This window comes from Endocarpon pusillum, assembly GCF_000464535.1.
Source record: "Endocarpon pusillum Z07020 unplaced genomic scaffold C734253, whole genome shotgun sequence".
Lineage (NCBI taxonomy): Eukaryota > Fungi > Ascomycota > Eurotiomycetes > Verrucariales > Verrucariaceae > Endocarpon > Endocarpon pusillum.
This window is the reverse complement of record NW_006913602.1, coordinates 190,557-211,381: the sequence shown is the minus strand read 5'-3', so window position 1 is coordinate 211,381 and position 20,825 is coordinate 190,557. Positions and strand designations below refer to the sequence as shown.

At 49.3% G+C, this 20,825-nt stretch overlaps 8 protein-coding genes across 8 annotated transcripts; 4 read left to right on the top strand and 4 right to left on the bottom strand.

Annotated features, from left to right (window-relative positions):
- Positions 1 to 1,900: 1,900 nt before the first annotated feature.
- EPUS_00069 (uncharacterized protein) lies at positions 1,901 to 2,309 on the top strand (the record flags this gene model as incomplete). The annotated part of the gene is made up of 2 exons (XM_007789099.1): positions 1,901 to 1,915; positions 1,977 to 2,309. 2 exons carry the CDS (start codon positions 1,901 to 1,903, stop codon positions 2,307 to 2,309), a joined length of 348 nt encoding a protein of 115 aa, XP_007787289.1.
- A 413-nt stretch (positions 2,310 to 2,722) lies between these two features.
- Positions 2,723 to 3,693, bottom strand: EPUS_00068 (uncharacterized protein; the record flags this gene model as incomplete). The annotated part of the gene is made up of 3 exons (XM_007789098.1): positions 2,723 to 3,360; positions 3,429 to 3,487; positions 3,548 to 3,693. The coding sequence occupies 3 exons, from the start codon at positions 3,691 to 3,693 to the stop codon at positions 2,723 to 2,725; spliced, it is 843 nt and encodes a 280-aa protein (XP_007787288.1).
- Positions 3,694 to 4,750: 1,057 nt separating this feature from the next.
- On the top strand, positions 4,751 to 7,486 carry EPUS_00067 (uncharacterized protein; the record flags this gene model as incomplete). Its single annotated transcript, XM_007789097.1, has 1 exon — positions 4,751 to 7,486. The coding sequence occupies one exon, from the start codon at positions 4,751 to 4,753 to the stop codon at positions 7,484 to 7,486; it is 2,736 nt and encodes a 911-aa protein (XP_007787287.1).
- A 1,064-nt stretch (positions 7,487 to 8,550) lies between these two features.
- On the top strand, positions 8,551 to 10,127 carry EPUS_00066 (uncharacterized protein; the record flags this gene model as incomplete). The annotated part of the gene is made up of 7 exons (XM_007789096.1): positions 8,551 to 8,742; positions 8,797 to 8,833; positions 8,883 to 8,950; positions 8,999 to 9,180; positions 9,232 to 9,456; positions 9,500 to 9,570; positions 9,616 to 10,127. 7 exons carry the CDS (start codon positions 8,551 to 8,553, stop codon positions 10,125 to 10,127), a joined length of 1,287 nt encoding a protein of 428 aa, XP_007787286.1.
- Positions 10,128 to 10,709: 582 nt separating this feature from the next.
- Positions 10,710 to 12,767, bottom strand: EPUS_00065 (uncharacterized protein; the record flags this gene model as incomplete). Its single annotated transcript, XM_007789095.1, has 5 exons — positions 10,710 to 10,877; positions 11,463 to 11,575; positions 11,640 to 12,119; positions 12,179 to 12,386; positions 12,450 to 12,767. 5 exons carry the CDS (start codon positions 12,765 to 12,767, stop codon positions 10,710 to 10,712), a joined length of 1,287 nt encoding a protein of 428 aa, XP_007787285.1.
- A 2,770-nt stretch (positions 12,768 to 15,537) lies between these two features.
- Positions 15,538 to 17,138, bottom strand: EPUS_00064 (uncharacterized protein; the record flags this gene model as incomplete). Its single annotated transcript, XM_007789094.1, has 4 exons — positions 15,538 to 15,813; positions 15,868 to 16,369; positions 16,431 to 16,505; positions 16,564 to 17,138. 4 exons carry the CDS (start codon positions 17,136 to 17,138, stop codon positions 15,538 to 15,540), a joined length of 1,428 nt encoding a protein of 475 aa, XP_007787284.1.
- A 675-nt stretch (positions 17,139 to 17,813) lies between these two features.
- Positions 17,814 to 18,806, top strand: EPUS_00063 (uncharacterized protein; the record flags this gene model as incomplete). The annotated part of the gene is made up of 2 exons (XM_007789093.1): positions 17,814 to 17,822; positions 17,883 to 18,806. The coding sequence occupies 2 exons, from the start codon at positions 17,814 to 17,816 to the stop codon at positions 18,804 to 18,806; spliced, it is 933 nt and encodes a 310-aa protein (XP_007787283.1).
- A 1,434-nt stretch (positions 18,807 to 20,240) lies between these two features.
- Positions 20,241 to 20,663, bottom strand: EPUS_00062 (uncharacterized protein; the record flags this gene model as incomplete). The annotated part of the gene is made up of 1 exon (XM_007789092.1): positions 20,241 to 20,663. The coding sequence occupies one exon, from the start codon at positions 20,661 to 20,663 to the stop codon at positions 20,241 to 20,243; it is 423 nt and encodes a 140-aa protein (XP_007787282.1).
- Positions 20,664 to 20,825: the final 162 nt, after the last annotated feature.

Here is a 20,825-nt window from a genome sequence, read left to right as displayed (position 1 = left end):
ATAGGCTACGTTAGGATACTGGTTCGATATGGATATCCGGGTGGGCTGTGGTGGAACTTTGGCAGAATGCGAGCGGAAGGATTTTCGTATGGAATTGCCAAGGTGCGATCAGACCGTGGGAAAGGAAGCCTTGGGACTTGCGTCAGCAGCTGCAGAATTAGATCCTTTATTGCTGGCCGTTCACCGTTGAGGGGTTGTGGCGCCTCGTTTCGCGTCTGGTTAGGTGATGCTGCTCCTTTATCCAGCATACTTTCTCATGCTTGGGATTTTAGATTTCTATGGTATCGCAATCATTAAGCCAAGAGTTCTCGCATACCGACCATGAACGTGGCATGATTGTTGAGCAAAGAAGATAAGAGTCGCTTTCTCGATCTATTGCTCCCCAACGCGACAGGGCCGGAATAACGTAGATGCGAAGACAGAAATCTTGGTCACTCGTTGGGAAAAACGTCGAAAACTCTAATTCGAGACGAGTCGGGCTGGACAGCTGGATAAACCACCTATCAGAGAACTCACATGGTGGTATTTCATAAGCTTTGCATTCCAAGCTTCTCATGGATCACTGATCGCGCGTCTTCTGCTTAGAGCTCTAAAGAAATCTTCTTGGTGAAGGAGAGTCCAGTCAGACCATTGCATATCTCTTGCTGCGAGCACCATAACCAGGGCAGGAGTCATTTATTGCCAATGCTATCTGCATGCTGAGGTCCGTCACCGGATCATCGTAAAGGGCACCTCTTCACAGGGCCAGGAAGGAGTTCGGAGGACTCTGCGGTCGCGAAGCAATTGTGGTACAACCTGAAGAAGTGTCCTGTAGAGGGATGCGGAGAACAGCACTCGACGAGACTATAGGGATGGAAGCCGGGGCATACCTTGGAGGATTCCATGACTTGCAAAGCGCCAGTGCAGTCCTGTGGGAAGGACAAGGGCTGTAACGCGTATGCAGTCTCCCTTGTGATGGCAGATTCTGCACTCGATAGCTCGCTCTGGCAGAGACGAGCGGTGAAGTCGACATGATCAAGCTGGCCATTGCGAGATGTGAGATATGAGATATGAGATATGAGATTGTTTGCCAGCTGATGACCAGAGGATGGGGAACTGAATCTAGGTACTCCGGTACTTGAATTTCCACCGCAGCTGCAAGAGCGCCAAGGCCGAAGAGCTCGGTCTTAACGGAGCACTCCAGCACTCCAGCCCGGAACCCGGACAGACATCTTACGAGTCAAGTACTACATTACTATCCCAGTTTGCTTGTGTCCTGATCCCTTGTTCTGATTTGCCTGCTCTCCATCGTTACAACAGTCATGCAAGTTGGCGGATTTGTTCCTTCAGCGGCTACACAGTAAACGAATCACTGGATCGCAGCAATATCACGTCTCTACAACTCGTTTATGGACCTCGCCGTCGGAGCACTCCCAGAAAGGGACATGATCGACAGGTCCCGCCCATGTGCCTCAATAGAAAAGATTGATAGGCAGCTTCTCTTAAAGCATTTCACCTGTCATCCAACATCGCCAAATGGCCATATGACTCTGAAGCTTTCATTGGCGCCGGCTAACCGTCTGACATAGCTTGAATCGACTATAGCACCGTTGGAGGATTCCAAGAACATCAACACTGCAGAAGATGACTGCTGTGCATCTGCAACTACCATAGCTCTTCCGCTCAGGGTAACATCGACACCTGGTGGGATAGAGGTGTTGGAAGCGAAGATAGGCAAATATGAGATCGCTTAGCAGTTGTTCCTCCTCGGTCGAGTCAAGTGGTCGATGGTTCAATGCTATAAATTCAAAAGCAGTATCCTCTTTTTCTTGCATCTTCAGCCAGCATCCATCCCCAGGCTTTCCTGCAGCTCCTCTCATTTCAATCCTGTCTAGCTCCCTCTTCTCATTCTCCTAGCAAGATGCGACTTTCCACCGTAAGTGCAGACACATTCCAATCTAAACCAGCGCCACACCCCTAACAAACACGCCCCATAGATCCTCCTCCCCCTAACCTTCCTCTCCACCCTCACCCTCACCCTCACCCTCACCCTCACCCTCACCCTCACCCTCACCCTCACCCTCACCCTCACCCTCACCCTCACCCTCACCCTCACCCTCACCCTCACCCTCACCCTCACCCTCACCCTCACCCTCACCCTCACCCTCACCCTCACCCTCACCCTCACCCTCACCCTCACCCTCCCCAATCCAGAGGCTACTCCCTCTTCTCCTCCGGCGACGACATCAATTCCTACCCGCACATCTACAACAACTGGGAGGGCTTTGACTTTCCCATCTCGGGACCCTACTATGAATACCCCATCTTGAGGACCGGTGGCGATCCGGGCCCGGATCGCGTCATCTTCAACTCGAGGAATCAGTATGGTGGGTTGATTACGCATGAAGGCGCTAGTGGGAATGTGTTTGAGGATTGTGTCTGAGGGACTTCGTTCGTGGGTGTATGGATGGAGGCAGAGAGGAACTTGAAGGGGCGAAGGCGTTGCCTCTTTGGGAAGTTTCTCGGCTTTGCAGTTTTAGGCTGTGATGTACCCATTTGGTCAATTGGGATCATCCACCATGTAGACAAAGGTAGATCCGACGACTGTAACAAAGAAAAAAAAATGGTTCCAGTTGTAGGCACATGTATCTCTAATTCGCAAACATCGCTTCATGTGCACTTGGTCAAATATTACTATATATATAACCCGTAAATTAGCAGTAAATCCAGCACAACAAAAATCTCATATACTGTTTGAAGGCATTTCATGTATGTCCCGGCTGGTATGTATCCCATATTTACCAGTTGTAAGATCGGCACCCGTGGCCGGTACAGGTAATTCCACAACCTCTCTCTGCTGGAACCTCGACATGGCCTCCATCTCCCGCGGCCAGCTCCTACTTCCCGCCACCTCCATCGGGGGCGGCTGCGGGTGCATCGGGTCGTATTGATTGTTCATGTCATATGCTGGAGCGTGCTCGCTCGTCGCAGGCGGCTGCTGCTGCTGCTGCTGCTGCTGTCCTTGCATCCAAGTTTTGTGCTTGCGCCTGCGGCGGATGAAGAAGATCGCAATGCCGACCAGCAAGAGGATCCCGAGCGCGAGGCCTACAGCTATGCCGACTATGACACCAGTGGATAAGGAATTGTTGCTAGGTGATGCGGAGGAGTTTCGGGAGGTTGGAGTGGCCGTTGATGCTGCGGTTGAGGCAGCTGCCGTGCTTCTGGAGGATGATCCCGGAAGTGGAGGCGCGATGTTGAATGAAGGTGAGAAGTGGACGTTGCTTGAATTGGAGTCGTCTAGCATCTTGAATTGGTACTGTTGCGTGGTAGGGATGTCGGAGGGGATTTCAAAGGTTGCGCTGCCCGTATTTGTGAGCATTGCTGTTCAGCGGGTGTTTCTGTCAGTAAAATATCAAAAGGATTAGTTGGGTGAATGGCTCTATACATACACACAAGTGTTATAATCTCTCCACTGCCCGATGCCGGAACGAGCTGTATGGTAACCGTGCTGGAGTAGAGCTGTCAGCAGTTTGCAAAGCAACACAGCAAGACGTTGCCAGACCGTAACGATGGATTCGTCCATGAGATGGTGGTTGGCTGACCAGCAGTGACGTTAAAGCCATCTGGAGGAACGGTAATAGTGTTGGAGCCTTGAGCAGAGACGAGCTGGAAGAACCCGGCCAGCAGCACCAGCAGAAAGCATAACGAGCGCATTGCAGAAAATTATCAAACAAACTACATTTGCGACAATGACAGTATGCAACAATAAGTATCAAGCAGCAAGAAAAGTCATCAAGACAGGAAGAAAATCTGGAATTGCAGAGACGCGGGACATGACCTGATTTGCATGGAGTTGTTTTATCGTGACTAGTTAGCTGGGCCAGGCCGGTGGTCGTTCGTGGCTTGAGGCAACCCATAGAGGGGTTGTCCGTCACTTTCAGTAACATCGTCCGGCAAACAGCCAAACCATTCGTCAAACCTTATCGAGCCATCAGCTTCATCAGGCCATGGTGGATTTGGTGTCTTGTGGTTCGACACTGGTTCAAAGCTTGACAATGCACAGTACCAAATCTCATTCACAATGAAATTGCCTGAGTTCACCAACGCTAAGACTATTAGAAGCTTTTTAAGGAGTTCTTCGCCCCATAGCACGACCAAATTCAATTACCACACCTCTCAGTGTAGAAAGACAGTTTCTATAAACCTTTTTGGGGTTTGAAGCTGGAAATTTGAGGTTGAGAACAGCTTGCAATCATTGCAAATGTTCCAAACATCTGTAGTGGTTCGATAATGAGTCGATTCGTTCGGTCGAAGGATGGGTTGCCATCTGATCGCCAGCATTGTCCACGCAGGACTTGGCCATGTCAAAACCGGCAGTCCTCACATTTCTGTCTGCAGTGTTGGTTATGATCAGGAGGTCAAGAGCACCAAGCTAGAGGTACGCAAGCAATTGTGTTCAAAACACGTTAGCATGGTTCCTGAAATTACGCGATTGGGAAATGTTGATACTGACTGCTGTGTTTTGCTTGAGCTCTGAAATTACGCGATTGGGAAGTTCTGCGACTGACTCTGTGTTTTGCTGGTCCTTTCAAATTACCGATTGGGAATTGTTGCGACTGACCGCTGTATGTTGCCTGTTCTTTGCTTGTGTCCATTCGACAATATCCAGTGCTTCTTCGTCATTCTGTGGTTTTGTTTTCTTGGTCCATTTATTGGACTCCTGCTATCCGCTTGGGCTTTTGGTTTTTCTCCTCGCAAACTGACAGCAATAATGGCAGAAAACGACTTACCTTCCCTTCCGCCTCCGCTGGCCGATAGCTACCGGCACTACAAAGACCTGACCCGCTCCTTTGCCACATGGCTTGCCGGTACTGGCGAGAGATATGGATTCCGCCTGTCTACAGCTAATCAAACGACAAATCGTCCTTCTGAGCTTTCATCCGATAAAGCAAATCCCCGCCTCAAGGGCAAAGCAAGGAAACTGGCCAGAGATGCAGAAAAAAGAGCGCAAAATAAGAGCTCTTTGACAAAGACTTTGCTGCTGAAGGATTTCATTCCATTAGCCAAGCATATCGCCTCTTCAAAACCTCCCCCGAATGTACCTTCATCGGTCCTAATGAAGCTGGAACGAGCTATAGATCTGAGACGACGTTGTGCTTCATGGTTCAACACAAAAGTGCAATCAACTGCTTCACTCGCCAGCAACGCATCCCATGAGCACTTCATCAACATTCTGAATACCGTTCTAGACATATTGAAACCGCTATGCAGCCAAAGCACTGGCTCGGGACACGGGAAGAATAATACCACCAACGGCAACGAAGGGGAAGAAGGTGTTGAACCTCAGCTCACACTACATAACCAGTTCGAAGGTCTTACGGTGGAAACACTAGAGGATGATCAAGAAGAGCTCGAGAACGTTTCACAACAACGCACGAATCCTGCAAAGCCTGGTAAAACTGCTTCCCCAGCGACGACCATCTACACACCTGAACAGCAGCTTCCCGATGATGAGTTCATATTGGGTTGCTTCTGCTTCTTCCAAGACTTGCAAGATGTACGCGGTTTTCTGAAAGAAACATGGCAGAAATATAAGGATAAGCAGGTCACGCTGATCACGGCCTCTTTGATCACCACTGCTGCATTGGATTTTGTTCGGAAATCAGAGCTGAACTTCAAGACAACCTTCTCCCAATCAGGTGATTATTATGACATCTTTGTCGACCAAATGTTTCGCCGAGCATGCACAAGACAAGGACATCCTTTCGTTGCAAGGCGGAATTTTCGTGCAACAACCACAAATTTGCATGAGACACAGCCCTACGTGGATGACATGGTTTCTGAAGCAGAGTGGATCATGTTGCCATCTTGGCATTTGTTGAACTACAGTGCCAGAATTTTCCTTCTTGAAGAGGATGGGGTTCCATGCAGATTTCAAGCAGTTCTTGAAGCAGAGGATCATATGGTAAAAGTCTGGCAGCTCTTTGCACCAAACCCGGCACCAGAATCGGTATATGCTGACCGGCGGGAGCACCAATCATTCGATGCGTTGTTGCTCGGCATCGGCATGGGAACATTCAAAAACCAGTTTGATAATGTCGGAGTTGACCAATTCAGAACCGGGTTGGCAGAAATGTTGCAGACAGACATGATCCCTGCTTGGCTTGTTTTTGCCACCCAGAACTTCTTGGATATCCAGCACATTCTGAAACAGGACGTTTCCAGAGGCTGGCAGGACTTCAAATCGACATTTGCAATGCTTCATGATCGAGTTCAGCAGCATATCAATCATCTTAAGCCGCTCGGCGCAGAGAACACCGTGGAGGCTCGGGATTGCGAAGCGTTCGAAGCTTGTCGGGAGAGGTACTTTGAGATTGAAGTTCAAGGCCTCCAAACTGTCTTTCTGCTACATCCTGTTGGGGCAGGGCTCCGAGAGTTCTTCACCGTCACATGTTTCCGGCGCATTGGGACTTATACCGGAAACAGCAGCGATGTAATCTCTATGGCCCACCTTTATCATGTCTCTCAGCTGCAGAGCCAGTGTGCTACTTGGCCTGACATGGAGTTTGTCATTGGCACTCAAACACCGGAACATGTCTTCCTTGGAGGTCGGCCACCTACTTTCGAGCAATGCTGGCGCAAAGTTGAGCTTTCACTGGGATATTCTATGCGGAACTTCCTTTCGAGTGCGGCGCCGGACTCGAGCATACGACGTCGAAAAACCATTCGAATGCTGGACCCAGACGACCTACCAATCACCAGCATATTCTTCGCTAAGGGCATGGTACCACGGGTTTCCGACATTGAAAGAACGACGGAGAATTTGGAAACAGTATTAACTGCTGCTCTGCATGGCGTCGATCGAGCCCAGTTCAAACAAGACGATTACGGAAAGCTTGCCAATAGAGCCGAGCTGCTAAAACGCACCAGCAGAAAGCCAAAGGCGACCATGCGCCAACTCCTAGTCGTACTTGAAGAGAACCTTGTGCATGAACAAACTGCCCTGCATTTCGACTATTACAGCTTCCGAATTGTTTGTTACAAGCTCTTGAAGGCCATTGCGCAGCGAATAAGGTCTGCTTGGATACATGCGACTGGGCTCGAACCGGATGATGGATGCGAACTCCCTACGCAGCTCCTCACTTATCTGATTTTCAACATAGCGAATATGAGCTTTGTGTTATCGGTGGGTGCAGGCGTTCCGCACCTTGAATCACGGGTACTCAACGAGGTCACCGTGATGCTGGAAGACCACATCAGACCGAACGGGAGTACTCTGGTGAGGGAACTGCAGCAGTTCGCGTCTGGGGCTCTCCTATGGGCCGACTACAAAGCTCGATTCGGCGAGCCAGCATCGAGCCAGGAGCAAGAGTCGTCAGCGGCGCGACCAACAATCACTTCGATGACGGAGGAGGAAATGCAGCGCACACGTCGCATAGGTGACAGTGCAAACGGACTGCCTTCGCTCGAACCGAGTTATTTTCAAGTGACGCAGAGAAGGCGTTGATTGCATAGCTTTTGCTGGTCAGCTGGCGGCTCTGGGCAGGGCAATTTAGAAATTCTAGTAGCTATAGATGCCTTAGGCATAGAAATCCTACAGCTGTGACAAACGTATCGGAGCTCCATAGCGTAGCTTGTTGGTGAAACAATCATTATCAGAAATCCCGGCCGTCCTTTTTAATGATCACATGATGTGGGGGTCCCTAGTATCTCAGCCTCGCTGCATGCGTCCGAACGCATACCCATGATATCACCTCACTGTGTATCTCATCTTTCTAAGGCTATGATCTTCGGCGATTGCTGAGGCATTCCCTATGCGTGTAATCCATCGTTTCTGCCCGGGGTTGTTTGATGAAGAACGCAAACTGCTGCTTTATAGCAGGAGGGACTTCATATCCATACCAATGCTTGGTGTCTACCAGGTTGAGAAGGTTGACTTTTTTGCGAAACGACGTTTCTTTCGCTGCGGAGCTAACTACTAAATAATAAATAACAGCCAGGCACGCTTGAAAACTATCCACCTTTCTGTCACAAAATGCGCCTATGTTTTTCTTTGGCCACTACAGACGCGAGTGCACTCGGAATAGACGCTGACGAATGAGAAGTCTATTTAAAAACTTAATGCCAAATTAAGTAGAAGCTAGCGGCTATTTTGACGAATGAATAATAGGCGCATTTTATGACAGAAAGGTGGATAGTACTTTTGAGGTTGATCTTGTTCAATGTCACTCTGGATGGTGTCTTCACGGACTATGACTTTAGCCCCTCACACCGGGTCTCCCCAATCCTATAATCATTCCAGCTGGTACATGCGAGAGGTATGGACTTATTTCGGCCAACTGTTGCATGTCCACGAGGCTGCATCCACCACTCCTGGCCAATCTGGCCCCAGAGGTGGATCAAAGCTGCTATTTTCAAGTTTTTGAGCAGTTTGCTGTGGGACGATGGATCAGACTAGTTAGTCGAGATGATGGTTGGTAATCCTACATTGTCAGCTTTCCCAGGTTCGCTCCGCATGGAACTTTCGCTCAATCTCTTACCAGCCTCGAGGACTGTCTGCGGCTACCCAGCATGGCAGACAAATCCCTTCAGGACACATTTCATCAAAGAGCTCTTATCGATGACAACAGAAGCGCTTCCCTCATCGCTTGTAGCATCTTCTTCATCGTCTTCCCCACTATCATCGTGGCCTTTCGCTTTGTCGCAAGATTCATGAGGAAATTACCACTGGGGCTTGACGATTATTTCACACTTCCTGCCTTGGTGAGGGAGGTGCCCCTGCATGTCCGTGTGAGCCTGTGTCTGACCCGGAAATAGGTTTTCGTGATTCTCCTTTGCGTGCTCAACATTCTCTGTACGTCTACAGTCTTCAGGGCCACTCGCAGTCGCTGAATGTCGATTAGCTACCAACTATGGTGTTGGTAAACACGTAATTGCCGCCAACCCTGCAACGATATATGTGGTCGTTAAGGTAATGGCATAGCTATCTTGTTCACGGTATCAAATCTGACTCTTGCAGATTGGCTATTTCATCGCCATGGCCTACACCTGGGTCCATTTCTTCGTAAAATGGTCCATTCTTTTGCTTTATCGTCGCATCTTTGGCATGCACAAGAAATGGTTCAGGATCGCCTTCTGGAGTATCGGAGTGTATGTGACCTGCTGGGCATTGTCACTCTTCATTGTCGCACTGACTTACTGGTGAGTTTGTATTCGCAGGCTGGGCTGGTCCTTGTGTGCTCATGTTCTTAGCCAACCGATTAGTTTCTTCTGGCTTCGTGCCACACCGGCGGCCATTCAAGGTCGAATTGATGGCAAATGTGGTCCCGACGCCCCTAAGGTGGTCCAATTCACCAACGCTTTCAATTCGGTTGCTGATTTCGCACTTCTGATTGTTCCATTTGTCGCGTTAAGAAAGCTACAGATTAAATTTCATCGAAAAATTGAACTCATTGCTATCTTCACGATTGGTGCTTTGTAAGTTGGTCCATTAGTGATTGATGGATGCTAACCCCGACAGTGCTTGCGCTGCTGGACTTGTCAGGTTTGCAGCATCTTTGGACATAAAAGGATTGACCACGGATTTCACATGTATGTTTGTTGTCCAGAGCGGCAAGCGGCTCTAACACGCCTAAGGGGTTTATAGTGCAGCCTACAATTGGACAGCCATTGAAGCCGGTATTGGACTTGTCTGTGCCTGCTTCCCGGTCATAGCGCCACTCTTCAAGGCCCAGGCTCTCCAGCAACGTTACAAAATTGTGTTGGAGACACTCCGAAGTTCCCGGGCCGGTTCTAGAATCGGCTTTCGATGGTTCAGAAGCCGAAACAGTAGCGATAACGCCCAGGGCTCACGGAGTTCTGAAGGCACCTTGCATAAGAAGCTGCCTGTCTTTTCGAATTGCACGACTTGTGGATATTCGCTGGATGGCAAGTCCGAACTGCCACCCTTGCCACCGGCCCCACGCTTTAGAGAAGCGTTTCAGGGGAGACAGCTCCTCCACCCTGGGTTAGGCGATCCTAGGGTGGTGAATGAGGTGTATCGTGGGGTGGAACCCGGCAACATGGGACTTGACAAGGACAGGAAGCCGTTACCTATGGAAGGCATCAAAGTGAGAACGCACATCGAGACTGCCAATATTCCCAATTAGCAGTCCAATTGGACTTGGAAAGATGCGAGAAGGCTGATTCCATGGGATGCCCTCAACCGAGCTTGGCGGGAGAGGTGCAGTAGCTCAAATCCTGTACTGAGTACATTATCTCAAGGCGTCTTTTGAGGTGGTCTCCCTTTCCCTTATCTCCTGATACAGTTCATACATAAATCCTCACGCCGTACCCTTCCGCAAGGCTTCCAAGGATCTAGTCAATATGTCGTAGTGACGGTTTCATGATGATAGGTAGAGCTGGTGGATGAAGCGGCGCTGCTGAAGCCTTGACTCTTGTGACTGGGTAAACCATAAACATGAAAGATGAGAATAATTCAGCCTGTCCTGCTCGCCATCTGTTGAAGCCTTCCACCCCGCCCCACCAATTTGACGATAAGACGCTGCTTAGGGTTGCTTATTCATCGCTTGGTTTTACAGTCACGCGTGCTCAGGTCTCGAGGTAGAAACAAGATTAAAAGAGGTCAAGATTCGGGTGTGGGTATAATGGGAACCGTGTGCATTGCTTGTTCCTGTGTCTTCTGTTTCACCAAGCGAATCTCTGAGCGATGGTCCTCTCGCTTTCGGTTCCTACAGTTCTTGGATTTGATCGATTGGTATAGTTCCATCTGGAAATTCACAGATACCCTTTGCCACATCATTCGCAGAGAACTTCTTTACTTCTTCTGAGACCAAGCTCTTGAGAGGTTCGAGAACAAGGGCTAAAGAAGACGCTGTCTTGGCAGATTTGTTGTCCACCTAGACGGACCGTGAGTTGCATCAGGCACGAACTGGGTATGTCGAACGTTGCTACCACTCTGTGGAAGTGAGTTGAAATAGCAAGTTGTTCTATCTAAATGAGGGTGCATAGAGTGCATTCATACGTACAGTGTTGCGATACCAAGCGAAATAGCGCGAAACGCAAATACCGAAAATACATGCATAGCTCATGCGAAACGCGTATAAAGTCTGTAACAAAACACTAGTGCAACGCGGAGCAAAATGGGGCCAACTGTATTTTCGAGTTCAACATCTCTCTATGTACGTGTGGATTGGATACTGGTGGACTCCTTATTTCAAGATTCCAGAAAGCAGATCACCTTATAATCTAGTACTGGTGGCCTCCCTTACAATATGAGCAAGAATGCAATGGAACAAGTGACTTGATTGATTCTAATGAGGATGAAATTCGGAGAGAAGTTGCTGAAGAGCAGCGAGAGCTAATCTAAGTTAGGAGCGCCAAGTAGAGCTAACGTAACGCACGTGACAAAGGATGTGACGGTGGTAGCCAATCTCTCTCAACGTTCCCTGATGATAGTTTGCCCATGCATGTTACTCACGTACTGACTCTAGAGCCGTATTAGAGGTATGGGAGCGGATGACATCACGAATGTCTCGAAGGATTTCAGTTGTAAGCATCACCATCTGGTTGTTGTTTCCGCCGGAGCCACGGCTGACTAAATACAGCGCGTTAGTGAGTTACTCATGATGCAGAGGTTGTGCTTGCTTGTGTAGCCTTACATAGTCCCAGCACCTGAACTTTGGCATCCAAGGTTGATGACTTATCAAGACAAGCGATCATGGCGCCAGACATTCCATACCAGCCAGTGATTCGATGTTTCCATTTGGTTTCGCCTTTGCTTGGCGGGTCTGAATCAAGGCGCCCTATCGAGAGACTCTTACGGTCTGGAAGAAAAACCTGATGGAAGTATACTGGAGTCGTTGGGGTGTTCTCCGCTCGGGCTTTCTTCTCTGGTGTTAGATTGTTGATGACTTGCTTACGCGCGTATGGAAAATCTTCAAAGTTATGGTTCGAGTTGTACCCAATGGTAAAGGCTCCTCGACTGGCAAGCTCGGTACGGAAGTCAAGTCGATCTATACCTGGAAAATTTCGATCCAGATCAAAATGAGATGTATGGGGTTGCTGATCCTCATCAAGACAGAAGATAGCAAAGTCTCGGACCTCATCTCTAAAGACCAGATGAGCGGATGTACCATTGCCTGTCAGATAAATATTAGCGACTTTTCTGTAGGACTCTGAGTACAGAGCCAGGGAGTACCCAAAAGCTTCGTGTCTGTACGGATCTGGGTTCGCTTTGATCCACTCTTCTTTATCAATTCCTCAACAATCGCTGTGACTTCAAAGTGAGCACAGGTCAGAAAGAACCTATCAGTAATGAAGAAACCAGACAATCTCGTCGTCTGATTCTCGCAATAGATAAAGATGACACCAGCCGCTTTACTGGCGTCAGCTACAAGGCCCAGAGCCTGTCAGACGTCAGCTATTGAGGAAAACAGGCGACTCAGCAGGAAAAGAACAAGAGGACAAACCTTATCAAGATCAAGCTCCACGTTGCCAGCGGCGCTTCGGACTTTGTGGAAGGAGGTGTCGTTACTTGCAATACTGCCATCCTTCTCGATCTCGAAGCAGCTTGTCCAAACATTCTCATCTTCATCAAAGCATTGACCCGCGAACTCCAGTGGTGGAAGATTCTTCGGTGGAGTGGATGGCGGTTTCTTATCCATTCTTAACCAACCCCCAGGTGTGATTTTCCAGTTGTATGATTCTCTCAAATCTCTCTGGCGGGCAGTCTCCTCTACATGTACAAAAGCAAAGGACATGAGTTTAGGCACCTCATCTTCCTCCATTTTCTCCTTTTGTTGTCACCTTCTTCGTTTGCGTCTTGGTGCTGCTCTAAACTGCTTTGTATCAAGGTTTGCTTGGTTGTCTTTAAGGATTTGACGTGGGTATGCTGCAGAGAAAGAGATGAAGAGGAGGCAGACAGTCGATGTGCATATATAGGGTGAAAGAGATGGTAGGAGAGTGCAGCTTTATCTCTGTGGATGCCCACATAATTCACATGTTTATATAATACACAATCACCAGCCAACAAGATTCACATGTTTATCAATACACAATCACCAGCCAACAAGCAATACTCAAAAGTACCAGGAAACTGCGAACATTAATCGCGGCACTAAGCGGCCGACCGCGGTACTATTCCTTCACTTCCTTGTCAGAAGCTGTAATGATCGTCTGCACTGCACTGCACTGCACTTCACTGCATTCTTTGACCTGTGATTTCCTCCGCCTTCTCTGTCATCCTACCTTCTACCTGCTCTATGTGTCTTGCTCGTTCTTTCCTTTGTCCACTTAGGGTTAGTCTACCTTGACCTCTCTTAATTTCGGTATTGAAAAGGGGGTGACAAGCAAATACCCAAATCTTCCTGGAACCCCCGAGAGTACGTCTTCAAAATAGGCAGTTGAAGGGATGATAACAAGCATTTCCCAATGTCGACTTCTCCACGATATCCAGCGCCCCCCTTCTGCTCGGGTTTTCAAAAACTCACAAAGTCCAGATCTCCAGCTGCAGGCCCCCTCCGCGCCCAGCGACAGCTGACGGTACCCCTGCGCCGGTCACTTTTCCTGCGCTGAGACCGGGAGGCATGGGCATCGTGCTGGAGGACAGGACTCGTTAACCAAGGGCAGGCTGCAGGCCCCTGAGACAAATCAGTCACAGAGAGCATCGAGATCAGGGTCGCCATGAGCATGATAGTCACATCGGTTAATCCTACTTCGGGTCTACTCCCAATCTCGACATGAAACTCACGGCATGACGCGTCGCAAGCCATCTCCTCCTACCCACAAATCATAACAAGAGGATGGCAGAGATAACAAACCGCCATTACCAATCAGATGGCAGGGCTCGTATCTGCGCATGAATGAAATGTAATATGTTGAATGGCGAAAGACTCGGGTAAATTAGCAGAGCAGGGTTTACATTTGAGATCTCGATGATTCCAACGGCGGGATAAGAGCGCACTGCGAGAACGTCTCAAAATGGAACAGAATGCGCACCAATGCCCGTAGCAGACAGGAGTGTGGTAGAATACTTGAGTCAGTGATCAATTAAACGAGCTCTGGAGAGCAATTCAGCTGTCTATTATGAACTAGCGATTGAGGGTTATGCCCCGTTGGCCGAGACCCATGGCCGGCCACAGTCTCATCGCATTCCCAAAAGAGAACTGCAGCTTCAATGGCAGACAGATGCCAGGTCTGACCAGCATAGGGCACGTCATGCATCGTGGGCGACGGCAGAAATGGGCATGGTCAATTCGGGGATGCTGTGATCATGCCTTCCTGACACCATGGGGGGACAAGATGTTTTAACTGTTCCTAATGCACAGAACGCTCACCATTCACCCCCAGAGTCATTCAATCCGTACTCTCGATAAATTTCCGGATCGTGTCCTGACATTTCTAGACGCTGGCTGTGGTCGCTGTGGAGTTGGCAGTCCCATCGGTCGTGATCGAGTTGGGACTGGCCATGCTTGGTGCCACGGCCTTGCGTCTCCAACAATGATTCGGCGCTGACATCGATGACTCGTTCTGCCTTGGACACCTTATGCGGACGAACTCGGCGGAGTGCCGCCTCTCCTTTGGCACGTTGAGGCTTTGGATCTCGACGATTCGGTGAATGTGAAATGTTGCTCTGTAGGCTAGCATTCAAATCCTGTATGATTGGCTCAATTCTCGGAGTCGCCAGCTTCCGGGCACCTATAGTCTGCTTTTCAGGCTTGGCCTTTGAGATGCGAATATCGCCGAGGACGGCAGGACGTCACCTGCTCGAGTGGTTGCGCGTGGAGAACCTCAGAGTAACTTCCGGCGAAGGATCCGAATCAATGGCATCGCCCTCCTCGAGGGATGTCGGTGGCGTCGTTTCCATCATTATTCACTGCTTCTCAGTCCAGTCCAGATGGAGCTTATGCCACCCCAGGCTCCGTTCAATGTACGCTAGATCTTGCCGAACAGCCTTTGTGTTGCCGGTGCCGCCGTCTTTCTGCTGAGCCTCTTCCAGCTCTTTACCGTAATCACTGTCCCGACAGCCACAATTATGCCCGACAGTCTACAGTTGAATCAAGGATGCTGATGTAGGATAACGTCAAATGCACTGGCATGCCCAGAACTTACCTAGAACCTTTAACTAAGCTTGACTTCCGGTCAAAGACTTATATATCCCTATTCTTGCTATTGATGCAGCAGTGATATCTCTATAAATTAATAGAGTGACTAAGATCAGATATACCATTATGGTAAGACAATACTGAGAGATTTGAATCATTTCGGGCTGTAATGCAGGGTATTCGATATCCCAGCGCTCCCCTTGGTTGGAAGTGGTGCATTTGATGTCCTGCGGCAATTTGACGCTAACCACCCTAAGTTAGACCTCATATCAGCCCGAGCCCTGCATGGCACCAATGCCCATACGTAGCAGACCACTTCAATCACCGCAGCTACTCGAGTACGAATGGATTTCTGTGAGCCCTAAATGTGGTCAGAGGTCTGCTTTCTGCAAATAGGTCCTATCTATTTCTAAATTACAACCCCAAGATTCTCATTGATTTTCTTGCTTCTATTCTAGTCAACGAACAGGAATTGCCCAGCAATGGCTCCGCAGGCCAATATCAGCAAAGCTGTGTATTTGTTGGTGAATTTGTAAAGCACGCCCAAAGCCAGAACGCACAGTACACCCGCCGACGCACTCTGCGAGATTCTTTCGATAACGATATTGATTGAGTTTTCCTCGCCCCTCCGGGACGTCCCTTCGACACTGGACTTCAAGATCTCGACAGCAATTACAGCGATTACACCGATGACTGCGCCGCAAAGCCCATCGAAGAAGTCTGACAGAATCTACAAAGAGTTAGCTATTGGCTGCGATCTATTTGGAGAAGGGAAGACACGAACCTTGTTCCGGACCAGCTTCTCGAGCAAGTCGTGACCAGCAATGGTAAAAATGTAGCAAGGGAGAAACATTCCCAATGTGATGATGATGGCTCCAGCGAATGCATTTCCAAGGCCGTTGTCCACCAGACCCCCTTGAAAGCCAACAAAGGTCGCAAAAATCACAAGTGGCGCAGGCAGAATGTTACCAATGGCAATACAGTCGATAAAGACACGCTGCGACAACCACGCTCCTTTCAAGACTGCCTCGGTCTGAATAAATGGTATGGCTGTGTAGGCACCACCGAAAGACAGAGTACCGGCGACTAGTCCGAGGGCGAAGAGATTGATCAACGATGGAGTCTTTGCTATTCCCAGAGCAAGAGAGACTGGCGACGGAACGCCGCGAAAGACGACATAAATCGCGTATCCAACATACTGGAGCACAAAAAGAAGGACAGCCGGGATCCATAGGCGCCGTGCTATGAGTGAGTATATGATCCCATACAGGCCAAGAGAGATAAAACTATAGGTGTTTTTCGAAGTCAGCGGTGGACAGGACAGAATGGAGAGTAGGTCCTGCTAACATATTGATGCGCAACGCACTGTTAAGTGCCGTGAAGAGGGCGGCCAAGATGAGATATTGATTGACTTTGTGAGTGCTGTGATTGATTACAGAATGATCTGCTATCTTATGGGTCGCTCGCAGAACCTATAAACAGTAAGTCGAGAAACGTCAATGCCAGATAGGGCCGAGGCGCGCTTGCCATTGCAGCCACAATTGGTTGTAGGGCCCTGAAAGACCCATTGAAATACTTATTCTCTAACCCAGCCAGGGAATAGAGGTATGAGGCAAGGAGCATGAGTAGAAAGCCTGGAAGGATAAATGCGGTGCCGGCAACAATACCACCGATCCTGCCAGCTGACAGACATCCGAAAAACATGCAAAGCTCGACGGCTTCGGGGCCAGGAAGGATTTGATACACTGAGAAGACACGCTGGAACCTCTCAAGGGTAATCCATTTGTCTTGGATGACGAGTCGGTCTTTGATGAGGGCGATTTGCGCTACAGGACCTCCCCAGGCGAAGAGACCGAAGTTGTAGAAGAAGAACCAGAACAGTTTCAGCAAGGATAGATGGGGGACCTTGGAATTGTCTCTCATGCCAGCACCCTCGTTGCCAGGTGTGGGCGTATCGACGATAGTCGTGTCGTGCGATTCGATTTCTCGCTGGGACTCAATATCACTGGTGGGCAGTATGACGGGAGGGTTGCTTTTGGCATTGTTGGCAGCCATGGTTAGCCCAGGCATTAATCCTGTAAGTGACGGTCTTGAATTTCACAAATTTTAACCTGTACAATTCTCAAATGGGAAGTTTTCATCTTTCTGGCTCTAAAGACTACCTATTATATGCTCTATCCCAAGCGGGAGCAGAGGACAGACACCCCATATATGATTGGCTCTTTCTGGAGGGACAGACAGCTGTTGCGCGATTGGCCCTGCATGACGCCACGTTACCGGCATGACAGTGGCCCGTTGCAAAAGTGCTGTGTATTCTTAACGAAAACCTCGATTTGCTGGCGCTGTCTCAAGTGGCGGAGAAAAGTAAGAATAATTTCTTACGTACGAATGATGCGTAAAGATTGCTCAAAATTGTTTATAGATCTTAAAAATGTTTGTAGCATGTGGTCTTCATAATCAATTCATGAAATAGACAGTGGAGAGTTATTCTATATCCTCATCGTAACTTACCGGGACAGCACCAGCAAGTCAACTGTTTCGTCAAGGACTCACAGTACTTTTGCAACGAGCTATTCTTCATACCAAGGAACTAAACCAGCTTCACCTCCACCTCCGATCCCGCTATGATGCAGATATGATTATTACTCCACTGCCATTTCAAACCTCTTGAGGTTAGACACCTCCTTGATCTTCAATTGCTTCCTGTCCCTAATTCAGCACGTATCAGAAATGGGCTTGGTAGGAGTGGAGACAACTTTAATTCCTACCCGTAGATCATCATATTAACGACAATGTCAGGACACAGAACGAGCGAGCCGCGTCCGGGAAAACAAACGTCGTTCTAGAGCACGCCAAAAAGAATATACTGCCGACCTGGAGCAGAAGCTGAGACAGCTGCAGAGAGACGGAGTCCAAGCCACAATCGAGATTCAGCTGTCGGCTAGGAAGGTGTTTCAGGAGAATAAGAATCTGAGAGGCTTATTACAGCATCTTGGGGTAGATGAGAACACAATCAAATCGTGGGCTGAAAAGAATGCAGAAGACAATGGCGAGGGGTTGAATGGTTCGCTGCGGAGACACTGCTTGAGAGGACCAGCTGGTGCTGGTTACGGCCAGGCTAATACCAATGTTGAAAATCAGAGGCGGGAAGGACATCAGCTCTGGGAAGCTGCTACGTCTTGCGATCCTAGCTCGGAAACTACACCTCTCACGGGTCTCTCCGGAACGGGTCAGACAGATATAAGCGCTTCGGTTGTAGGAGGGCCTCCTCAGACTGCCACCGCATCACCCATACTCTACGGGGACGAACGGCCAATTGAAAGCGTACCTTTGCCACCAAGCGATAACCAAGGACCTTGCGACACGCAAACCAGTGACTTAGCTTTTGACCAACCGGACCACCATGCCTGCTCCGCCAGTACTTCATCACCATCCCAAGCACTTCCAACACCTTGCAAGCTTCTCACGCATCTGGCTGCCAGCCCCAGCGCTGATATAACCCAAATGCCCACAGTTCCCGACGAAGAAGAACAACCTCATCCTGACGGAGTTCCCTGCTCCCGCGCGTACAGGATGTTGATGCAGTATGCCACTACTGAGGCAAAGCTCGATCTTGCTGCTCGGTCTCTTGAGGAAGGGTGTGTGAAGAACCCGGGTCCAGGTGGAGGCTGCAGCGTTAAGAATAAGACGATGTGGAAAGCTTTAGAGGACCTTACGGTGTGAATCTGGTCGACGGGAAGCATTCTTGGAATTACCTTGGTGTTGGAACATTGAAAGAAGTCGCGCCTAAGGATCTTGAGTCCTTAGACAAATCTGCGGAGATTATCTTTGGGTGTGGACCTGTTTCGCCTAGGTACTCCAGGCCCTAGAGATCGTAGAACAGGTCTTTGGGTCGGTCTGCATTGGGGAAATCGACTCCCTAGGGACGATACGTTCAGGGGTGAGTCGGGCACCCGTTTTCTCTAGGCCTCGGAAGTCCCTATGAACAACAAGACTGGGGGTTTGGTGATATTGATGGCTATCAATCCCTAGGGGTGACAAATGGGAAAGGGTGGTGCTGTGGGTTGTATTGGATGCTACCACTCCCTTAGAACGACAGAAGAAGTGCTGGACGGAAGCGTTGCGAATGCTAGTCCCCTGCAACGACAACTGGCGTGGTGGTGGGGTCCACTGTTTTCATTGAGGAACCTCAAACTCACGAGCGATGATAAAAGAGGACTTTGAAAGGAGCCACCTTTGGGGATGAGAATGTTATCTCTAAGGAGTCTCGAGTCTCTAGAGATGATGAAATGGCGATGTGTATGAGTTGCCCTTGCTCCTGGGATCTTCGAGGGGCGAAACAGCGGTAGAGTGAAGAAGTCACTTATTAGGTGGGCCTATCAACATGGCAATATCAAATTCCTGGCAGAACGCTCAGAGGGAAGGGGCAAAGGTCCTTCGTTTGAACCAGCCTGTTCTTTTCAAGATGATATTTTGTATTGGGTCAAGATTTGAGGATATCGCTGGCCCGTGACATACGGTATCAGGTACATAGCGCTGTGTACAACAGAACATGGTTACAAGTAGTGCTGATCCTGCTGCTTCTGGGTGCTTGCGCCTGAGGCACGTTGACAAAATTGCTGGCTGTCCGCGGCTTCTAAGTAGTTATGCAACACACCGCCACAAAGTCAGAACTTCCCTTTGCCTGCCACAGCAATTGCCGCATCTGTAAGTTGGAAGTCGTACAGTCTTTATACGATTTGAATCTAGGTAGTAAGAGAGCTTTGCTGATCTGGTGTCCAGTGTTTTGAAGGAAACGTGAGTAGAATACCCCAGACTTTCCTTTTTGAGTTATCTTCAATCCAACCTCCAGGTACGACTTGCTTTTGATTTGATCGTCGATCTCTAAGCTCAGCCGAAAAGGGTTTTATCACACTCATGCTTTCACCCGCTCTTCCACAATCGGTCTCCTTCCCAAGAAAGCGTATACAGGATGTCAACACTCCACCACCTCCACGCTCTACAGCTTCGACTCCACGCCCAACAGCTACCGCTCCTGCGCGCTCCGCAATTCCCCCGCCGGATCCCATTCTTCCCTCTCGATATCCCAATGGTTGCAGATGCCAGACCTGCAAGCCAAACCGCTGCGTCGACCCCGAGTGAAGAACAGTAATCAGATTAGGGTTTCCGAACGGGCCATTCGTGGATCGATGCGTCAAGTCCTGTCACTGGTTTCTCCGTAGAGAAAAACGACGCTGCCACTGTGATCTTCTCCGTCATGTGAAGGGGTTTAGATGCCGCGGTATTTGTCTGGATTGTTGGGTATCCCGTGTACATGCGCTGCGTACAGAGAAGGCTAACAAGCGAGTGCTTCGGAGACGATTCCTCAGGTGGTGTCGCTGTCAGTGCTGCTGTATGAGTCGTAGTATGAGTTGGGATAACACTCGTTGTTCGATTTGGCGTAGCTGTTTGGACTGCAAGGAGGAGCGGCGGCGGAAGAAGTGATGGGCGTGCCATGTTTGAAGCCACGAGGGTCGTGGGAGCCATGAATCCAGGATAGGTTGTGTCCAGAGGCCACCTTTCCAAAACCGATGCTACCATTCTGGACTCATTTCGGATGACAGGGGTCCACCATGTACACTCGCAAATAGGCTGCCGGCGTGTTAGATGCAGACAAATAAAGATTATGGAATCCTAGCCACATTCGATTTGAGGAGAGTAGGCCACTGCCTTCGGCGTTTTTCGTATTCATCTCGCCCGCCA